The sequence below is a fragment of the Zootermopsis nevadensis genome, unplaced genomic scaffold (assembly GCF_977971745.1).
Source record: "Zootermopsis nevadensis isolate Lab colony 2312 unplaced genomic scaffold, Znev_1.0 Znev_ptg000029l, whole genome shotgun sequence".
In the NCBI taxonomy this organism is placed as follows: Eukaryota; Metazoa; Arthropoda; class Insecta; order Blattodea; family Termopsidae; genus Zootermopsis; species Zootermopsis nevadensis.
In genome coordinates this window covers 4483907-4506848 of record NW_028259161.1, presented here as the reverse complement: position 1 = coordinate 4506848, position 22942 = coordinate 4483907, and the positions used below count along the sequence as shown (strand labels likewise).

The 22942-nt window shown below is 40.1% G+C and overlaps 1 protein-coding gene across 8 annotated transcripts in view; it reads right to left on the bottom strand.

Moving 5' to 3' along the window:
• The window catches only part of LOC110835800 (protein prickle), a 386112-nt gene that overhangs the window by 73512 nt on the left and 289658 nt on the right, over positions 1-22942 (bottom strand). The window contains exons 1-2 of one of the 8 annotated variants that reach the window (XM_087358032.1): positions 14356-14599; positions 13492-13781 (exon numbers count right to left, since the gene is read on the bottom strand). The exons of 6 other annotated variants lie outside the window; for them this stretch is intronic. In XM_087358032.1, coding sequence (XP_087214158.1) covers positions 13492-13718 — 227 coding nt within the window. In that variant the 5' untranslated portion in view covers positions 13719-13781; positions 14356-14599. Of the gene's footprint in view, positions 1-13491; positions 14600-22942 lie in introns of those variants that run through there. One more of the 8 variants, XM_087358031.1, reaches the window with a different exon arrangement.

Here is a 22942-nt window from a genome sequence, read left to right as displayed (position 1 = left end):
CCTTCAAAGCCAAAGCTCGTCTACATAGTATTTAAAAAATGAGTCCGTACCTCAAACAAAACAATTTTCCCCTTACAAAAATCAACTGGTTAACGCCGTTTAATAAATAATCCCTGTTTATACTAAGAATTATACGAAACTCATAAACAGGCTGTGGAGTTGCTGATGGGTAAAGCAGACTGTACAATATGCTGAGTTTCAAAAGGTTAAATAAACGATTAACTTAAAATAAGAGAGGAAATAAATCAGGGTGGAAAGAATAGAATATACTAAAGACGTTTATGTTGTTATTACAGCTGGGAAAGTTCAGTCATTACGACCAGTTACTTGGTTTGACGGCCGAGGATCTATTACGGGCAGTAGCAGGGATTTTTCCTGTCGCCACAAGATCCATATCCACATAAACTCCGAGGTCCTCCCAGCTCCGTAACCAATGGGTACAGGGTTATTTCTCTGATGATAAAGCAGCCAGAGCGTGAAACTAGTTCCTTGGTCTGTAACAACTTGGACTTAAGTTACATTCCCTAACACTTTTGCATAAAGTGACGCTTGAGGGCAGGGGCAAAATTCTACTGTTTAATTGAATAAAACCGCCCATAAAAATAATTCTAAAAATAAAGAATCAACGGAAAATGAGGACGAAACAGAAAGAAAGAAAAGTTTGAAATAAAAACAACAACGAAAAGACGAAAGAAGGTAAAGAATAAGTTGCATCAGACCACTTGAGGGAAGGCGGTCCAGTTCCGTGTGTGCTCACACGTTCTTTCACCGTTCTGCTCAAGTTAATGACAATAAATGACCAGTAATTGAAGAGAAGCGATAAGCAATACATGAAACAAATGACAGACCTTCATCTCTAATGTATTTTTAACGTGTTGAATCAGCTCACCACAGTTACCAGAAAAACAAGTAGCCAATTAAAACGTGTGGTCGGTTTTGTAGTTTAATTCGTGTGAAGAGTGTGCATAACCTGGTCCGCAGTCAACCAACTATCCGCGACATATGGGCAAGGATAAATGTTACCGAGTGAGGATAAAGATGGACTTAGCGCTGCACGTAACACCACATCATGAAGACAACTACAGGAGCTGGGGAAACTCCAGAAGTTGGACATCTGTTTCAATTCCTGTACCATTTAAACTTTATCTAACAGTTTAAAATAATAATTTAACTATCTTTCTAACAACAGAATACGAAGAGTCTAACACTTGTAATAACAACGTCCACCATTGGGCACGATAGTAAGTCATATATCAATCTAGTCCAAATTCTCACAATCTATTTCATAAACACCCAATTCAATATTATTCTTCCATATCCTTCTCAGTCCTCCTAGTGGCCATTTCCATTTCCATAATTCTGTACGCAACTCTTACGCCCCGAATTCGAGTTACAGGTTCAGTCCATCTTTAAAAGCTTCCATATTACTGCCCTACCAATGCCATACGAGCTGTACAACTCAAGAAATACTTATGTAATAATCGATAACCGCAGTTTATATCTGTCTTTGGTCCAACTGTTTTCATGGGAACTGTTCTCAAACACAATCATACAAAACAAGGTGTTAAATTTATGTTTTACAATGATTAGCCCACAACTGTGCAAGCCTAGTTCGCTCTTAAATATGTAGCATAATAATCTGTAAATCTCAAAATGGACCAAAAAACTAATCTCGTTCACAAATTATAGTTACGATTGCTTAAATGAAACTTTACATTTACTTTCACGAGATCAGAGTTTATAAATTCGTGAAGACGAGCTGAATGCCTGACTACGAGTCATTCCAGTCTGTTCCTTGTAGACGCCCGTAACAAAGCAAATTTTACTTTAAATCACTTTGTGTGCATCCATAACGAACCGGCTATTGGTCTGGAATTAAATCACATTCATGTTTTATGTAGTACACATTACAAACATACAAATTGCTTATGCAAGATTCAACAGGACAAGATCGTAGTTTGTGCATTCTGTTCAGCTTCAGTAAGTTTCCGGATCTGAAACGCTGTCTGGCTGGGTTCCAGTCGTGCCAAAAACCTGCCCTACCCTCAACACATAAATCACGAGATTTCCAATCAGATCTGATTTTGGCAAATCGAGCAACTGGGATTCTTTAAAGAGGTACGAGGCCAGTCAAACCACATGATCGCCCACGAAATTACATGTATGATATTCTTTCTTAAGGTTAGAGTATCCGAGCCAACAGCGTACGTTGTCAGCATGTCCTGTAAAGTAAGTAGATATCACTCTACAATGTTGCTGCAATCTCACTACCGCCCCGGATGACCGAATAGGAAAGGGTGCAACTACGCACAGAGGAAAACCCATTCTCCGGTGTCATAGCAAAATATCATCCCTGTATGTGCAGAAAATGGCGGGGGATAATATTTTTTAAACTGTTAGTAGTTTCGGTGATACAGCTATAAGTCACTCTCCAGGAGGTGACCTCTTGAACCTAGGACTAACCTCCCTATTTCAGGACAAACGACTACCTCTTTGTCTCAGCCATTTATGTGTGTGTGTGCTGCAAACGGACCGACCTGAAAACGGGGAACAAGGTTATTTCTCAACTAGCTAAATTGCTTACAACACCCGAAGTGTACCTCTCGGCCAGCATGACAACAAGGGTCGCCCACACAAACGGTCTAAAAAGAAATGTGTTTCTTCATTTTGTTTTCTAATCTTGTAAACATAAGTGAAATGTCAGAGTCTCCTACTTGTAGGTGTGTCAAGAAAATCAAATATCTTGTCATCGATTTTCGATTAACCGATATTCACGAATTGTACGTGCCCTATGGAATAACTAATTAAAGAATATTTTTCACTTCAGATAATCATTTCATACCGGTCCCAACTTCATCAATCAGTGACCTCCTTACGAAGAGTCCCTATCAGAAATCAAGGACAGACACTTTCAGAATTAATTCCTAATCGTAACAGGCCAGAGGGTCCAATTCAAGACAGCTGAAGAATAAAAAGGAAAAATCAATAAGGATGCTATGAATGGGGCACGTAACATTCATGACGGGGGGGGGGGGGCTTTTACGTGTGGACGGATGCACACATAGCCAGAAATACTGTACCTCGGCAAACCATAATAAGTGTACGCGAAAGTTGTGTGATTAACATCATTGTTTAACTTGTTAACCTTGTCGCCATATCCGTAATACTACTGAGGCGCACCGCGTCGTTCAGTTGTTTAACAACTGGCGACTACTTTTCAATGTTTGCCGTCTGTCACTTGTCTTCAGTTTGTCTTCTGGCGTATATTTGCTTCTCCCATACTATAAGCAGGTAGGCTACAAATATGTGACTTCCTACAGTTTTTCCCCTTTTATCCCACGACTGGAAACAGACGAAACACCTCCAAGTTGGTGGTTAAAATGCAAACCGCTTACGAGTATGATACGGATTCCTGTTTTTATCGACTTCATTTATTAAACTCTATGTTGTCTAAAGATTTTCTGAGCTGATGCGCCAAGTAGTCTCATAGAGGGTAACCATGGTTTCAGGGGTGCCTATTGCTTTCATTATCACAGTAAATTTCTGCAAGAAAACACGACGCAACATCCCAGAAGAGTCACCTTTGTGAGAATCTGAGACCTCTTTTATATTCTATAGGCTTCACATGATATGATGACATCTTGGCAAATAAGTGTATCAGTATGACGATTCTTACACCAATTACTTACACGTCTTAAGGTTGTGACCCTGATCATTCGATAATAGTTTGCACAGTAGGCGTATTTGAGCTCAGAAATCGCGGTTCACTGGACAGTATTAATTCCTTCGTCCTCGGCAGGTCCAGTGATACTCTTCAGCAACAAATACACGGGGTCAGACGTGAAGCCCTAAGGACCGAGGGTGCGATAACTCGGGTCTACTGCTAATCTTACGGGTGGTGTTTGTGAAATAACAACTGACTGGCAGAAAAGGAGTGGAGAAAAGAACACCCCAGTTCCACTCGGTCCACAGAAATCCCACACGAAACTGGTCGAGGGCCTTCGAGGCTAGAAGTATGCATCTAACGGCTGGTACCTAGGCACAGTTTTAACAAGAGGAGACAACACATGGAAATGTGACTAGAAGAGGCAGGAGAACGCTGGGAGTTCGTTCCTTGCTGTTGACACAGCTCACTATGACAACCTTGTAAAGTAAAGAAAGCACGCTAGAAAGGTTTAAGTTGCTCGACCATTCAAACTGTGACCATAGGTTTGTGATGTTAGTTCAGAGGCATGGTTAAATCTAATATGATACCACAACCCAAACAGAAACCTTCAGTCAAAATTTCAGCGATTCGAAGTAAATTTGATTCTACTGTTTGAATTTAGGAATAAAGAGAGAGAGAGAGAAAGATAAAAAACTTCACTAGCCGAGCGGAAATGAAATAACATAATTCCAACAAGCAGTGACTTGCGGCGAGGGACAGAACGAATAACAACACTTTTCCCTTAAGTTCCGTTTTTGTATCGCTTCGTAACAGCGCTTTTTATTTCAACAAAAAGGCAGAAGTTCGCCCAAAGCGTGTAAAGTCTCTTACAGGCTTAATATAATTAAACTGTAACTAGTTCAACTCAGCTTTAAAATGTAGGCGCCTGTTTGACCTCTGACTGTGAAACCCGGTCTTAAACAGACTTCTGTTTTATAAAGAAACAATGACGTAAAATTTATATATATTAATAGCAATTCCCGTTAGTCTACGTGGAGGCTGGAAGGTAATTTACGTTCAGATTCACACTAATTTTCTTAGACCACCTTAAAGTAATTTCTGATTTTTACAAGACACAGGATAGATGATTGAGGGAAAGTTGCAGGGACGCTTTATCCAACGGGCAAAATTGCCCAGAGCTCCACCGCGAAAACACGTCAAGTCTACAACGGCCATTCAGCTTTTAGTTCGATTTACGTAATTGGGTTGCACGCACAAGGTTTTTCCTTTCCTCTTTTGCGTTAGCGTTTGGCATTTCGTAAATGTTAAGTACCAAGTCGATGTTGTTCCTCTTGGCGCGTATCTATCTACCTATGAGCCCATCATAACCCAAAAGAACATCGAAATCTTCGCCGTAGGAAGACCTCAGATCTCACATGTTTTGAAAAATACTTTATACAAATAAAATGTTAAAACTATGCAATGGATCTCACTACATTAGCAATTATCTGGCGTCAGTGAGAGAAGCCCCTTGTACTAAGAACACGATTCAATTAATTTATTCATGCGCTTGACAACAGCCAAATAAGGCCAATCACAGGCAAGTACAATAGCAAATACTATAAAATGACGTAAAGCATCATAACTAACACAAAAAAGAAACACCATATGCCACTGATGCAGATAATAAGCGACGCCAGGAAATAAAAGGAAAACGTCTGTGAATGTAGCCAGGGTAAAAACGAACTACGGACGAAGCGAGCATAAGTGTTATAAAATTTGTTTTCTCAGATTTGTTTCTTGCTTCAACAAATTACAAAGGTAAGTGAAGCGGGAGTGGGCAAGCAGACAAATAAACTTATCACGCGAACACAAGTTGTATTTTTTATCCTCGGGTAATGCTAATGCGTAATTATGTTGCGTGGCATTGTGTAGGCCAATAACACAACTTAAGAGCACAAATACGTAGTGAAGCAAAATATGCAGAAGGTTTGAAGTAAAAATGCGAATTCCATTTGATAACTCTGATTGCACCTTGATATATACCCTCTTTCTGACGAGGGATTTACTTCCGTTACATTATAAGATGAAAAGGGGCGATATTCGAGTCGGACTAATGCATCACTGAAGAAGAATTAACGAAGATGGCAAATTCTTCTTCAGCTGTCACGCTGCGCAGGCCCCTTGGACTTAAGATGTAAGATAAGTCTGAAGGAGTGAATTCTTGAGACATCTGCTAGAACTCCTTGGACTCGGAATCAGCCCATCAGAGACTACAGAACACGGGAACACACGGACATTTATGCACGCCTCCAGAAGTATTCCATCCAGTTATCCCATGTTAGAGCTGACCAGCATGGTACGAGGCCAACAGCCTGAGAACTGTGACCGGAGGTAAATTTAACTAATTCCGTAGTGCAGGGTTCTTTCTTCCGTCCTGTACCAAGTCTGTACACTTGGGAGTTTCCAAATCAAAATTGTGTATACATTTTATTTCTCCCAATTAGCACACATTTAAACTTCCTCTAATTAATCAAAGAACAAGTATATTCGAGCCCATTTATTCCTCCCCAGTGAAATGACACTCTGGCTCTTCCAGATATTTCAAATGCTCTGTAATTCATTCCTTACTGACAGACGATTATGAAACCGTTCACCTGAGAAAAGATTGTGACCTAAACACCCAACACGTGAAACAGAAAAACAAAAAGTTCTTGGGTAATAAGAAATAAATATTTATCACCCATTGCATCAAAACTGATCATTTAATTCCTCACACTCGAGGAGTCTTCGTTAATTTACGAGTTTCAGCCTACTTAATTAACATTTTAGTGCTTCGAATTTCTTAAACATCTGACCACTGATATTAATTTCTCGATATTATTGTTGTTTCTGGCCAGCTGCTTACAGATTATTTCTATTAAAGTTCTTTTTTACTGTTTAGTCAAAAGAGAAAATCGACTAACTCAAGTGAGTGAGCAAGTTGTCAGGGATATTTCCTATTAACGATTACATGAGTTATAGGCACTATCTAAATGCGTTATCTGTTATTCTGCATACCTCATTAGCCTTCACGATAAGTTATTGCAGATATAAATCCGTTATCTACAGCATAACACCCAATACAGTTATAAGTTATGTTATTGACTACGCTCATAAAAGGCACAGAATGATAATGCATACGGACATGAGTTCCTTCATTCCGCGAAATATACGTGAGAACGAACCACGTATCAAATAAAAGTATGTAGATAGCCTCCTAATAAAGTCTACACGTTTAACCTTTTCTTAAAGCAAACCTGACACGACCAACATTAAATTCGCTTATAACCATTAGTCCGAACTTCTCAGCAAGCAACGCACAAACTGATTAATTAAAAACAATATAAAATTAATGGCATGCTAATTTAAAAATTGTTCCAGTTGGCAACTGAAATGTGTCCTTCTAAATTGTAAGTAAAAATGTGAAGTAGAGAATCCATTAATATTAGGCCTACTAGATGACCCGTCGAAATTCAACGGGGAAGAATTTCAGTTGTATCACCATCCGTTATCCTTTCTCATCACTTTCAACTCACAGATAAGATGAAAATACGAAATATGCTAAGTATTTTGTTATTTCAAGTGTCTGTGCGCGCCAAAATAAGCAAACAAAAAACTGAGTAGGTTTTGAGGTTCCTATTATCTCAAACCGACTACTCGCGCGCAGTTTAATCACCCTCACGATGGAGACAGCAAGGACCTTTACAAAGACGGTATACTTCTACCAGATTACACGAAGATATAACGTCAAACTGAATAACAAAAATTATTACTTACTCTGAATATCCAGCAGTTAATTTACCAGCTCGATAAATCTCGTTTTTTGTGGAATCCGAAAGTTCACAGCCGTCGCCAAGAAGCCCACAATTGGTCTCTATTTTCAACTAATTGTATTAAGACTACGGAACAGCCTAATTCCCTGAAATTAATTGATATTAACGGGTACCGAATTTCCACGTTATCACTGCTTAAACTCCGTCCAGCACCACTGTTAGTTACTTCTCTTCTGTATATAATACTTCAACTAAAGACAGAATAACTATTTTTGGGCCGGTTACAACGCAGCCAATCACTAGCGAGGATTCACTGCATTCCACTGGCAGATGTGAGAATACATAATCATGAAATATTTGCAGTCAAGTTAGAAGCAGACAGAATTAGACATCTCACTTCATTCGCAGTTCGTAACCCATTTTACAGTGATCCAACACTTTATCATCCAGTATCCGCGCTCTATTTCCGTCGCTGTCTTCAACATCTGACTAATGAACTCTGATTTAAATCAGTTTAGTATAAGCACAAAATAATTGCTGAAACAGCTATGTTCTCCTCTCACAAGGCATGTAGTTCGTGATCTTGCATTCTTCTTAATGCTCGGATCGCCCTATTGTAAAGTCTCATTAGCTGCAAATGAAAGTTATCTCATGCACTATACAGTCGGATTGGCAACACATTGTAGCTAGATGACACTGCAATATTGTATCCGATTTTGTACGCCAATCCTTTTCTATTACGTGTACACACACAGAGAGGCATTGCTTTACAGAAAGAGAATGAACGTGCTCCGATTGTGTGTGATACATGGCGGTAAAATACAGGGGCCAAGGTAACATCACGGCTAAGCGTGGCGCTATTAATACGGCAGGACAGTGGTCAACTGAGGGTGTTATAAGAAATAGGCTTGCTGTGAACAGGGTTAAACAGTATTTCGTTAAATCTAAATTACAAATAAACATTGAAAGGTCTTACTGAAATGTGTAGCTTACCTCTTCAACTACTACTCTGTGGACGATCCGTTTTCGGAAATTTTTGGAAGTCCAGTTCGGACTTCATGTGGGAACCACAAATACCTCATTTAATTTCAATCCTATTATTAATTTTAGGAGTGCGACATGCGGGCGGATAAACAGACAAAGGCAGGTGGCACGAACTACAACCCACATGCCCCTTTTAATGCATATTCCAGAAAGTGGTTGGACGAACTGGGGGGCATAAAAGAGAAACCTCAGTGAATATATCCTGTCAAACCCAGGACCCCAGAAATATGAGGAGGCAAGATTCCGTGATGTGACAGTCTGTCAAAATATGACACTGGGTTAACAAATGATTATATCCCCAGGATTAAGTACAAGGTAGCTTGTGTTACGTGTGCTTCCAGATATTACCAGAATTGTTTTAACGACGTGTGGAGAGATACGGAATTAACTGTAACTGAATACTAAGGCAGTGTGAACCGAATTCCACTTTCCGAAAGAAAAGAAATTGCTGGTATGTGGGCTACTACAACCTTAAATTTGGACGACGGAATGACAGATGCCGTGTGAACACGTAACAAGGGTCACACGTAACAGGAACAAAACGAAATGCCACTTACAGTACTAACAAACACAATTGAATTCATTCATATGTAATTGTACTGTTACAAATAACATGCTCATTAATTAATTCAAAATAATTTAAGTAAATATAAATTAGTCTCATTAACTGAAGAGGTGAAGTTAATTTAATGGTTAAACAAACAGAACTTGACAGTGACTTTATGATACCATTTCTCACCACTCAAATAATACACAGCTCTCTCACATCGTTCGCGAAGTTACTCAGTAACCAGGCAGGAGCACAAAACTTGAGATTGGCAATCATGTCAGAACTCATCGGACACTAACCAGAAACTGTAAATACAAATGGGCTGTCAAACAGAAGCAGGATTTTAGTACCGGAACTTCAAACAGCTTCTTGGGGAATTACTCAAGCTTTTTAAAATTAATCCAAGCATGTAAGACTTGAGGTTCTCACAGCGGTGAGTATGAAGATATTCGTCTTCTGGGTTATTGCGCTGTGTACTTGGTTAACATCGACCAGACTACACAGCGCAATAACCCAGAAGACGGATATCTAATCCAAGCATGATGGCATCTCTGTAAAAACCTGCATTTGATGACAATGACAATAACAATGATGTAAGCTCACTCAACGGCCTATGCTAAGCCAGAGTTGTAACTACTTGCTTGTGAGTCGTTCATGCACGTGCAGTAACGCAATTCGAAATTAACGTCAGAGTCGCTCTCTTATTTAATTGCATTGCATTTGTAAGATGGACTGAATGGTTTCCAACTTCAACGTCAGGACTAATTCTGAGTTTCTTGTATGCAGCACAGAAATTAAAGAAATGAAAATACTGGCAGCAGGGATTCCAAACGCCTCAGAAAAATCTGCCTGTTGGCTTTAGACACAATTTCTATACGATTCATCTTAAATCTTAGCCGGATTACCTGAAAGAAAGAGACCACTTGGGAGACGTAGTTGTAAATGGACTCGGATGTGGGTTTGCCAACCGGGGTTGAATTCCTGGCAATACAGTATTTTTCTCTTCGTCGCAACGTCCAGACCGACAATGAGGCCCATCAGGCCTCCTATTCAGGGGGTACCAGGGTTCATTCCTCGGAGATAAAACGGCCGAGGTGTTAAGATATCAACTCACCTTCATCCAGTGTTGAGGTTAAGAATGAATACAGACATAACCCCACCTCCCTGAACGTCTGAATGGCGCGGTGTTTAATTATATATTACAATTTGACTGAGGATAAAGATTGGATTCATCTGTGAACACAGAAACGAGTCGTCGCATTTCATAAAAGTCGCTGAATTCCTTAACTGCCTGAATGACTGTTAATCTGGTCAGTGGTAAGTATAGTTATATACCAGCGAAATAAGAGAAGTGTAAGAAATTTTGGTACGGAAAACAGGGTGTTAAGTCCATTAAAAACAACATTGATACAAGGATATATTAAACCAGTAGGGAAAACATGTATTCTTTGAAAGTCCCATTACACACGTTTTCATTTATAATGTTTCTGAGCGCAAAGGTGTATAGGTTAGCAGTTATATTCTCAGTTCGTCAACTCCCATATCCGAGATTCGAATTGACCACCTTCCGGTTACAAGAAATCCGACGGCCGCTTATTTAAAAGATACACTCCGTATTTTTATTGTTTTGTGCTGGAAATGTTATGTCCAAAAATTATATATTTTAAATTATATACTCCACACACACACACACACACACACATATATATATATATATATATATATATATATATATATATATAATGGAATATCTTAGATATGTTAATACGCAGACATTCCACTTTCGTAATAAATTTTCCTTTCTCTCTGAAGATAGCATGTTACCGAGACTCGGTAATTTTATAGGGGGCTGTAAATCTGCGGTGGGGTTATAGTTTCACCTTGAGCTGGCCTGAATATTGTTACACAAGTCTCTCCTTAAAGTTTAGGTGGACGGGGCCCTAAAATCATAACTCCGTTTTCTTATTAGCATTTATTATCCTTGCCCCCTTGGCGCTTTATAACAGGTAATCAACCCCTCACAAAAACATCGTTGTGGAATCCACAGTCCTCGCTAATGATTTTAAGGGCTCTTAAAAGACTTAAAGACGTTGCATTATATTCGGAGAAAATGTTATTTAAAATACGGTTACAATACCTAGAAGCTGCAAGTCTCCTGATGAAGTCTTTTCGTTCGTAGGCGAAGTTATATTGTCAGGTTTTAGACCTAGGATGTGGAAGGCTGGGGTTCGATCCCCAATTAAATTATTCTTAATCACCGTGTCGATAATGACACTAGACGGCGTAGAATTTCATTTATTAGTTTTTAACTCTTTACATGTAATTCTCTAACCCCTTATCTTTTTTAATGAGTAAAGAAGGTTATTTCCACTTGCATAATGCACAGATCTTTCCCTCCATGTTCCCCATACGCCTTATTCACGTTACTCTTAGGCGCTCTGGCAACCATTTCTACATCTTTCAGAATGACTGATGCATCTATCAATATTCGCCACGGTTCGAACATTGGTCAATGACGGACGCTAATGAGAGCTCAAGATCGAATTGCAACAGCAGTCACTGGCAAGTGGAATTGCTGTCTCCGTTTACAGCACCGACAAAATGTCGCCATGTTTTTATAACTGAGTGAACGTTCTGTAACGAGTCGCGCGTAGCTACAATAAAAACAGACGACGTGCAAAGAGCAACTACAATTGCTCCTCATAGCAGGTTACATGACAGGAGGCTGCAGAAAATTGCAAAATGAAACGCTTCGTAATTTGTACTCTTCGCCAAATTTTATTAGGGTCATCAAATCAAGGAGGACGGAATGGACGACCGGATTTTTGTCTTCTCCACAAACGTCCAAACCGGATCTGCGGCCCACCCAGCCAATGGGAACCGGGGTTTCTTCCTCGGAGGAAAAAAGCTGCCGGAGCGTAAAACTGAACACACGTTATAGTGCCGAGGTATACCTTAACTTCCCCATACGTCTGCATGGGGTGCTGCCTAGCTAAGCACAAGGGACAAATTTAGCTCAGAAGCTTACAGATAAAAATCAGTAGCAAAGATACTTTTTTGATTACCTGACCTTTGACGTTGATAAGTGAACCGACATTCTTTCCGATACGACCCAAAATTTTATCGATCATCAGATGGCTCTGAGGTCCTCCAGGCCTCATACATATTGGGTACTGGGGACTGACGCGTGAAGCTGAATATTCCTCTCCATCATCAGCCGACGTTAATCCTTAATAGCCTAGAGGTAACTATATGTACCACTTGTGTTATGAATCATTAACTTTGCATTCCGTACTGATGGGTTTCGTATGTCTCTCAGTGTAAACAGCGTTAACTAATTGAGCTTTGTAATGGTAAAGTATTACTTTTTCCTTGAAGCAAGAATTTCATTCTTAAATATTATTTAGATGAACGCCGGTTTCAAAGGGTTAGGAACACGTAACGAGTAACTCAACTCAGTCTGTAATGCTTTCCTAGGGCAGAAGGCCGAATTTACCTTCAACACACTTGACTACGGAAGGACTTGGTCATTCAAGCTTTGACGTTGGTAACACTGGTCTACATTCTTGCAGCATTCCCCTGTTTAGTCATTACTTTTCCCACGTAATAGAACAAGTTGTGTGGTGGCCAATACCACTGTGGTTCTCAGCCAGTGTACCCTGACGTCAGAGGAACTGCTCTGTGACATTGCGAATTCAAATGCTTCTCTATACATTTAAAAATATCCCACAAAATGTGCCAACAGCAATGACATTTTTTATTGAGTCCATCTTTACAGTGCACCGGCCCTCACTATTTTTTCAATACACGATTTGCTGCCTCAGTGCATTCTTATTAATAATATTTGTTGGATACCGTACTTTCTTATGAAATAGCTATAATATTCCTATCCGCCATTCTTTCTTTGCATGTATCGTACCTTAAACATTAATCTGTTAAATTTTTCAACAAACATCAATACATAATGCAAAATATTATATAAGTTGTGTGAGAAAAATATAATATTGACACACACATACTGTCCCAAAAAGACGTATACACATTATAACACGGAATGTTAACCTTCCGTACATACATCTTTTTAGGACAGACTGTATATGAAAAATGTTTGGACACAGGCAAAAATATAATAGACGTAAATTTACAAAACGATTTGAAGTTTCCACTGCGATTGAATTCAATGAAGTCTTCTCAGGCCATCAGCCGTGAAAGTATAGAGCTGATGTTACCCATGATAATGGTGGCAGAGACAGTCTCCGAAACTCCGAATCTTAGCTCCATACTTATATGGCTGATCGCCCAAGAAGACACCAATAACTGTGCATAATCAGCGGTGCTGTGATGTGCTCAACACTTTCTTAGTGTGCCGCCACGCAGAAAACACTGAGGAACTCTTGTTACGGTCAGTACCACTGCGTGTGGGGTGGGGTACTCACTCTTCAAGATCCAGTCTCTGCTCGTGCCTCTGTAGGGTCAGCACTGTCGTCGTGCTGGTCGTCGTCGTAATGGCGTCCTGCGTCACCGACGTTGTAGCGGCAGTTCGACGTCCATACAACTGCCGATAGTACTTTTCCTGATCGCCGTATATCCAACACACTTTCCACCAGTTCCGGCACATGAGAACATTGCTGTTCGCACTCACCACATTTGCCTTGGAAGCCATCTTGATACGCAGTAGATATTACACGCACAGATCTACCGACGTCTTCAAAAGGCGTCTTTATTACTGAAGTCCAAAATGGCGTCATGAGATCACTACGTCATTTTAAATCGCATTACAGAATCACAATTATTACAATACCATCCCAAGCACGAATTATGTCGACTGCCTTATGGACGAAAACATTAATGAAATATGATATTTGTATAGCCAGTTTCTGCCTGAAATAGTGGTGCATAGAAATTACAACACAGCTTCAAACTTGTAAGTTTGAACACATTTTTATATGCACATAAATACACATATAAGAATACAAACTTTTCTTGTAGAATTATTCATTAACGATAAGGAAAGACCACGCACTAAAAACGGATTTTGTTTTAACTTGGCCTTTGAGTTGTGGGGCAGTATGCACATCTATGCAAGAAATTCCAACATTGCGAGAACACATACGTTCACAAAATGAGAATGAAACAATAAAGCAGAATTAAATATGTACACTGGGCTGACGTAGAATAAACACTAATGGCCAATTACACATTGAGCCATTGATCATGTCATATATTTAAAAAAACAGAGTGAAAAAAGGCGAAATCTTTCACGTCGCACCACAAATTCCATGCAAAAATTCTTTAATTACCAGCAACAACACATTTACATCACCATTTCACTTGTCATTAGAAATTAAACCTTTAACTTGCGTATATTCATTACGAGAAGTAAGGGTATCACAGGTACTGGGATACACAGCTGTTTAAAACAATGACGTTGCTATGGTTACACTTTGGTATTCTTTCGAAACACGTGATACTGTGAGGTTTCCACAGCAAAGCAATGGCTACAGGTAACCATCCACACCGCGCGAACCCACGCCTCAAACTGACTTCACTTGTCTTTGGGAGTGACGAGGCTTGTAAGAACGACCACCTCAGGCTACCTTCGGGCTGGCCATTACTCTAAGAACCAAACTAAGAACATCGGCTGCACTGACCCACTGGGTCTCACATACGGATTCTTTCTTGCATGTAGAAAGCGATGTGTTCTTCTTATCATATACCAGAGAATCTGACGAAATTTCTGAATAATTTCTCAACCGTACAAATCATCGAAAAGGCCTCATATATATGGAATATATTTGTAGATTTAGACATTTTAACACATGTACAGGTGCAGGTAGTGAAACGTCTGTTCAAAGAGCATAAAATGAACGCATAATAGAGATGTGTCCGTCTTTCAGCAGCTTTCATCTCTATAACTGAACACACTTCGATCAAAACTCAACACAGAGAGCATCCAAACTGTGGTTTGAATGTAACTGTGATCCGCATTTGTGTTTAATTTAACCTGAAACAGAATTTTTACTTATTTCTCAGAAATCTTACGAAATACCGCGACATAACAAACTATGTAGAACCTAAAGTTTGTGCATAAGGGATTTTATTCTGTTTAATTATCAAGGGTGAGAACGTAACATGACCTCCAACTACACCTTCAGAACGAGGGCCCCTCCTTCTCACGCGTTCATGTCGTGATTACACCACTAGCGGTAAAAAGATTACAGCTTTTTAAATATTTGTAGTCCAAATAAGTGTTAACAAGTCCTTCCAAACAGCCCAAATAGGCGAGTATCGTGCAGTCCACTTGGTATTTGTTACTAATAAACTGAAAAAATATGTAGCGTGCGATGAATATGTACACAGCATAATATATTCAGCTTAAAAAATGTTACAGCTTATGGCTGTGGTTTTTTTAATGTTTGCTCAGTGATTATCGAGAGATATCGAATAAGTACGAAACATTTGTTGCAGTCAATGAAGAAACAAAACATGGAAACCAAGAGCTATATAGGTTAAACAGTGTTCTATTTTACGAAGACTGTTTGAACATTATATATTAATTTTCCTTTTGGCGGCGAAATATTATATAACATAAGAGTATCGCACGAAATACTTCTAACTTTCATAAAAGTTGCAACAACGTGCAAGCAATGCGAAGTTTCAGGATTGTGACGATGACGTTGTCCTGGGTTTGGCGTCGTGTCGGCTCATTGGTAGATGCCAAAGTTTCGGAGAAACAAAATATCACCATCTTCATGTGGCAAAACCCAGAACAGTATTATTATGCTTAATGGTGGGAAAATCTCTGATTTCAGGGTTATGTTTGCTCAGAAACGGAAACTACCATTTATAATAAGCCTCATCTTATACAATTCATTTAAATATATTCATCTCTGTCGCGCTATTACGTTTTGGTTAACAAAATTTCCTTCTGTTGGTATGATTCAATGGTAACATAAATTCTATTCTTGAAAGAAACGAAGAATTTATCTTAAAATGTACAATTATGTAGTGTCTCGTTTCTTTCGCCGATGTAAAATAACGACTCGCTATTTACAGTGAGATATGTCGTGCGTAGCACTTAACAGGTTGTGTAACAAAGATGGTAATGTTAACCAAAACATAATAAACCATTTACGTTTCTAATTATCCTGCACTATTTCGCCTCTTTTTGATTTGCTACTTTGTTTCTTTAAGGACTTAACATTTCCCTTACTCCATGAGGCATAATCGTCCTTGGCCAGCTGACAGTCGAACAGCTGGCCAATAAATTTCTTACCTTTTACAGAATTCCGAAGGTTTTATTACCGTGATGAAAATGAGCGCCACTAAACCCTACAATGGAAGCCAGTTATAAAACAGCCCACTCTCGCATCCTACGGTAACAGTCACTTTCAAAAGTAAGTAATGTCACACATGGAAACAGTGACGACATTTCTCCACACTTATATGCTACCAGGGAGTTAGTTTCTGGTCATGAATTCCACGGTGTTGATTGCATAGGATATCAACATCCACATCAAGAAAATTCTCCACAAAGGTTAGCGAAATGCATGGTTGAAGCACCGGATTTCCGTGCAAAAAGGACGTCACCGTCGATTCAAAAGATTCTTCGAAAAACCCGATTTGTTCCACGAACACCTGGTATGAAAACAAACTCTAACAATCACCACGTATAATTTAATTATGAGACCTTGGAACCGGAGACAACATCCCGTTACAGCACATTACACCGGAATCTACAAAGCAAAGTTCTTTTAGTTTCAATCTGACACTGTTTCACCATTTTATCTTCAAAAGAGTCTGACGAATTCCACGGTCTTTAGAAATTTATACTTGCTCAGGTGATGATGAAATTTCAGAAAAACCAAGGAAAACCTCAACCAGTATAGATGGTCTCCGGGTCGAGATCTCGTCTCCCGAATACAGAGTAGGAGTTTAAACCGCTCAGTCGCTACAATATTTCAAAACAAATTTCCAGCCTGACTTAACTCTTTCGGGTCATGTCTCGCCACCAAATCCAGACCGGCCTAATGCCCAATGGTTACCCTCCTTCCACGGGCCAAAACACCTAGAGCGAAATACTGACAACTCAGCTACATGTAATGCTGAGGCTTACGTTTCAAGGCACAGTGCTTACACAAAGGAACAACTTTATTTTTACCTTTATGGTTTTACTTTCAACGTCACATGGTGAAGTGCTTTATGTTTTCGAATTTGCCGCTAGTTTACAAAACACCTTGAACTTTATTCGTAAAAGTTTCTTGTTCTCGTTATATACCCAATCGACAGAAGGGTACAAGAGTATATGGCCGGCTGCTATAAGAAGCTTCTACCAGCAGCTCTGCCTTTGCCAGGGATGTCAAACGGACGTGTACAAGTCCACGGAAGAATTTCTTACTGCACTGCGCGTAACATAAGGTAATGGTAAAATCTCACAGTGAATGAGTTACACTTCCTGAAGAAGGAGCATGAGGTAATTATTATATCATTCGATCTAATCACCGATACAACAGGTATATTATTTTATATAAATTATATTTCCAAGATGGCTGTCTTCTGGGTAATAGCACCGTGAGGTTTGGTAAACTTCTATCAGGCTACACGGCGCTATAGCCCAGAAGACGGCCACCCTCGTACTCGCCATCATGAGAACCTCAAAATCATACTCAATTAATTAATTGGCAAATGCTTCGACAACAAAGTGTCATCATCTGGTCAGATCCATAACGTAAACTACTGTAGTGCATCAGTAGCCGGCAAGGTTTCCTTTTGCCAATTCCCTGGAGGACCAAATTCTATTCTAGATAACAACTCGTGACCTTTCCCTTCAGATTACAGTACGTGGTAATAAATTCATATGTTTCCTTTTAAAGTTTATTTATTTATTTATTTAGTGTTCTGTCTGACGACAGGTCCATATGAACAGGATCCTTCCATCCTTTTCTCGGACTGGGACCTGTTCATATTCGTTCTTGGCAGATGATCCAGAAGTGGTTTGCCATTGCCTTCTTCTGTGTGTGAATGGAGTAATTGTTGGGATACCACGGAGAAACCGGGGAAGTCCCCCAAGGAAAACTCCGTGTTGCCTAGACACGGCCTTGCCCAACACAAGTTATAAATTCGGGCACCGCCGGGAATCGAACCCGAAACCCCAGGATTACAAGGCCAGCGTTCTAACCGCTAGATCACCGTGGCGGTTCCTTTTAAAGTATCAAGAAACTACACTGGCCATTTAACAATACTGTTTCAACAGTCGTGTCTATAAGGCGTCGAATGAGATTGGAAAGCGATCATGAATAGAAATTAGTTATGGATTTGGAAGGAGACGGCCGTTACCTATTTCATGGGACCAGCATTCACCTAAGAAGAGTGAGAAAAAAAACACCAAGCTTCCGTCAGGATGTAAATCCGGCTGATTACATGTCTGGAAAGCCATTATTTGTCAGACCGGTCAATAGCAGAACGAATGGAAGAGAGTTGCACACCCCTGCTAATACTGTACTGGCCGCATGCAATTATGCTTTACAGCTCATCTTCCGGTCGTGTTCAAGAAGCGGTTTTCGATGGAAGTGGGAGCCAGTGTGTGCTTATATGCTTCTTCCACAACCACTACACTGGCAGGTGACCGAAAATTCTCAGTAACTGGTAAGACCGTCTGATACACGTCCAATGTTACATTAATGCGATATTGGCGCATTCTGTCAGTGTAACTGACTGATTAGTCCGTCGTAGGTAACGACGCTAAATTAGCTCAACATTTAATACCTTGTACGGACGTGAAAGTTGGTCCCTCGCCATAAGCAGAGTACAAGACAATTTGAGAAACAGATTAAAGCGTCATGCAGAAGTACGGGGAGCGGATATACCTTCATGCATTCTTAACATCGGCAATACATGGCGATGAATGATTAGCTTCACGCCCCGGCCGCTTTATCCCCAGGGTAAAACTCCTGTACTCATTGGATAAGAGTCGGTGAGGACGTCGTGGCAAAGAGAGAAATCCTGCTGTGCAGAATGCAAATGTGATACGATACTGAGTAACAAGCGCCTTCTGTTGGGTAAACGTCATAGATCGACGAGGCCCATGAGCTTGGCTGTTATTAATTTATTTCGTTGCTACGTAACAAGAAATAAAGAATAAAGACACCGTTAAAGCCGGACCTCATGTAGCAGTAGATAACTGATGGAAACTCAGGGGGGTCAGACTCACGGATAAGTTAAGTCGCCTCCGCGAGGTTCTGGTTCTCACGGCGGTGAAGATGTCGACGTTTTCTTCTGGGATGTGAAGCCGTGTTTAAGACGAATATACTGTCTTCATCTTCAGATCTGAAGATATGCCTGGTATGCCCTTGTCACACCTGAGAAATTGGAATGGCGTGAGGAAAAATGCAAAACGGATCCGATACATTACATCATACCTTCAATGGTTCTTGCATTAGCCACAAGGCCGTCATCTGAGAAGCCTACTTACTGTCAAAGGACCGTAATAACCCGCATACAGCGTAAAACGTGTGGTCTGAAGTCGGAATAAAGAAACCAGTGCTAGATATTACTAGACTTTTTCTGCATTTCAATTTGAACGTTAATGTCTTTTGTTGTTGTGCTAAGCACTTTCACGGTTAACGACGACGTTTTGTTTACGAACCACTCCGTCTTCACCCATGGAATTCACTTGTCAGTGAGAGCTATCATCAAAATATCATGATCATTTATATTCATTAACTCCTAGTTCTTTTCAGTATCCCTCAAGCAATGTTCTGTCGCAATGACCGTCCTTTGTGTTTGCTACTTTTCTCCACCCGTGCACTCTCTAGTATTCCATTACCTGTGATGACAGAAAGAATATTAATCGCTAAATGCGAATAAACTTGACGGAAGGGCACACCCGGGAACATGAACAACTGTGTGCGTTTTTCAACATGGTTCAGACTCCGCACAATCAGAACATAAAAAAATAACCAAAGACGAGAAAGAACGTTGACTGGCACAGATGTCGTCAAGACTATTTTCTTTGATCCCTTAGAAATGAAGATTCAGGAAGGTATTTAAGGTGTACTTAAAAATCCTGACGTTTCTATTTGTTTGCAATTACATCTTTCCTGACACAACAGCCAATGTCCGTCGAGTCACGGTTGATTTGACGAGCAATGAGGAAAACACTAAAATTAAATTCTAACAGTGGCGACTGCAAGAAATGCAAACAAATGGCGGCGTGTCAGATGGCTGGCTCAGGAGTCTGATCAAAGTTGGGATGTGGTAATATCACTGGCATTGAGCCTCCTTACCACATACTTACTAAGTTACGTGTCAGGCCAAATCCTCTGATGTGAAAGAATATTTCAAAGCAATTCTAACAAGAAGTCCATACCTGTTACACTAAGGAGAAAACCAAATTTGCAGTAAATACGTCTTATACCATCAAAACGCTCAAAAAGCCCGTATCGTACCTCTCTGTTATTCTCATACTCGCCGTAATCGTACTGATAATACCGTACTTTAAAGAGTACATGTTTATGTTAAATGTAATATTTTCTCTCTGTTTTAACCACTTCGATTTAGAAAAGCTATAAAATATCACTAAACACATATATTTTCTTAATGAAGCAAAAGACTTCGATGTAGGTGCACAACACAAACTCATCTGTATTGCCGAGGTTAGATACAGGCTTCATCGTTACACAATATAAATTGCTGTCTTAAAAACAAATGATTGAGGAAGTGTACAACTGGCATGCAGCATAAATCATGCTTAATAACAACGCAGTTGGACAGTTCACAGGACGAATCAACATTCTTTTATATCCCCGATAACAATAAAATTATTATGAGTAGCAACATTCAGATAAAGAAACGAGGAACGTTTAAAAAACATAGGCCTATGCGTAAAGTAACATACAACCATTTTACCCCATTAATTGTTTGAAACAGTGGATACAGAACCAACTTACAAACAGAGATATGCCACTGACTCCAACACTCAGCTACTTTGAGCCACCGTCGTTATACTGCATAATGATCTATTCAATAAACACGATATTTCAGGAATTCCCCTTATTACTGTCGCGATGGGACACGAACTGTGGCCGCTAACGAGCCCAATGTCCAACCAACAGATGATACAATAATAAATATGGAGCAGCAGTGGAATGTTACTGAAAGGGGAAAACCGAAGAATTCGACGAAAAACTACGTCCCAGTGCCACTTTGTCCACCACAAATTGCACGTGGTTTACCCTAGGCGCGAAGCCAGGTCTCCGAGGTAAGAAGTATTTCACAACCCCCAGGTGACTGCCATGCAAACAGGATCTTTATTTTACTGTTTGTATTTCTAGTTCCTATTTCCGTCATGATTATTTCATGCCTAGCTCATCACAGTTTCCTGGATTGCATTATACCGGGACAGGTCGGTCTAATCTGTAAAGTGATCGGATGACCGAATTTCGATTCCCGATTAATCACTTGGTCACCACGTTTATACCACCTATAAGACCCACAAAGACTCGTATCGAATGGGTTCCAAAGGCTCCTTCACCCAGAGTAAAGCTGTCAAGAGTGTGAAGAGGACACATTTCTGTCTATAGCCGGGGTGAGAAATGGACGGGGTTATATCTCAGCTCACCGAAACGTCTTTAAGGCGTGATGCTCTATTAGATTCAGGGACGACTTTACTTTTCTTAATATTATATGACCTTTATAGAACCCGAAGTTTCTCGCTACGAAACATCTACACAAGAAAGTCAATTCAATTTCACATTACATTCTTAGAATGACGTTCCTTTCAAGAGCACAGTGTAGCGGAGATTGGAATACGAAGAGAACTGTGCTATGTGGGTTGAAAGTAGATCCGTGCGGCGGCAGGGTGGAGCAGAGATGATTTAATGCACTGCGCAAGTAAGACGTTCATTGTAAGGTCTATTCTCCGCCTACTCCAACTGCAAATTCTATTTGCGGAAGTGATCTTCGAAGGGCGAAGAGGTATAACGTTTGAAGTTCCGAACATGGAGATTCCAGGTCAAATGTCTTCTAGTCACAATCTCGAAGAACGTTTAGGATTTCCGTAATATGACGTTCCTCTGTGAAACCAGCAAAGTTCCGAAAATATATTTAAAACTCTTCGCCTGGACTCCAGGAATAACAGTCAAATAACGGCAAGAAAAAATATGTTCGTTCCAATAGGCAACATCGTTGTATTTTACGTAGACTAATTCAACACATTTCAATTACAATTAATGTATACAATCCTATGTAAGTAAACTGGGCCCCATTTTTAGTCACTCGAATCCAATCCACACATTTACTACGCCGTATTCATTACCACGCAGAAGTGGCGATGGTACGTTTTAAACGTCTGTCGGTCGTCAGAACAGAACCAGTAATGACCGCTGCCAGATACCTGTTGTACGTCGACTCCGCCCGACCCCCATCGAGGCATGGAATTTAACATATGGAGGTCGATTGAAAACGGGCTAGAAGTTATGTGCTACTTATGGCAGTTCACTGACGACCCACTTAGGCCTTCGTCGCTCATAATTCGTTCCAGCTGCATGACCTGAACTTGGATACGGTGGAACTGAGGTTCACATGGCGATGAATACGGAGATCGCCGTCCTCTGGTTTGTAGTTGCGTGTAGTCTAGGAGTAGTTCACCAACGTTTCAGTTTAATAAAAATGTATGAGAGAACTTTGCGAGGAAGGGGGGAGCACTGCACCAGAAAGGTTGAGAAATAATGCTTTATACCACACAGAGAGAGTTTTTTTTAAGTACAAGGGTAACATTAAATTTAGATACCTTTTACGGAGATGATCAACTACTTCCCTCGTATCGCTTTTAGTGTCCCAATTACAGCCAAGAAGCTGGGAAGATAGAACACAAAGTAATCCTTATCT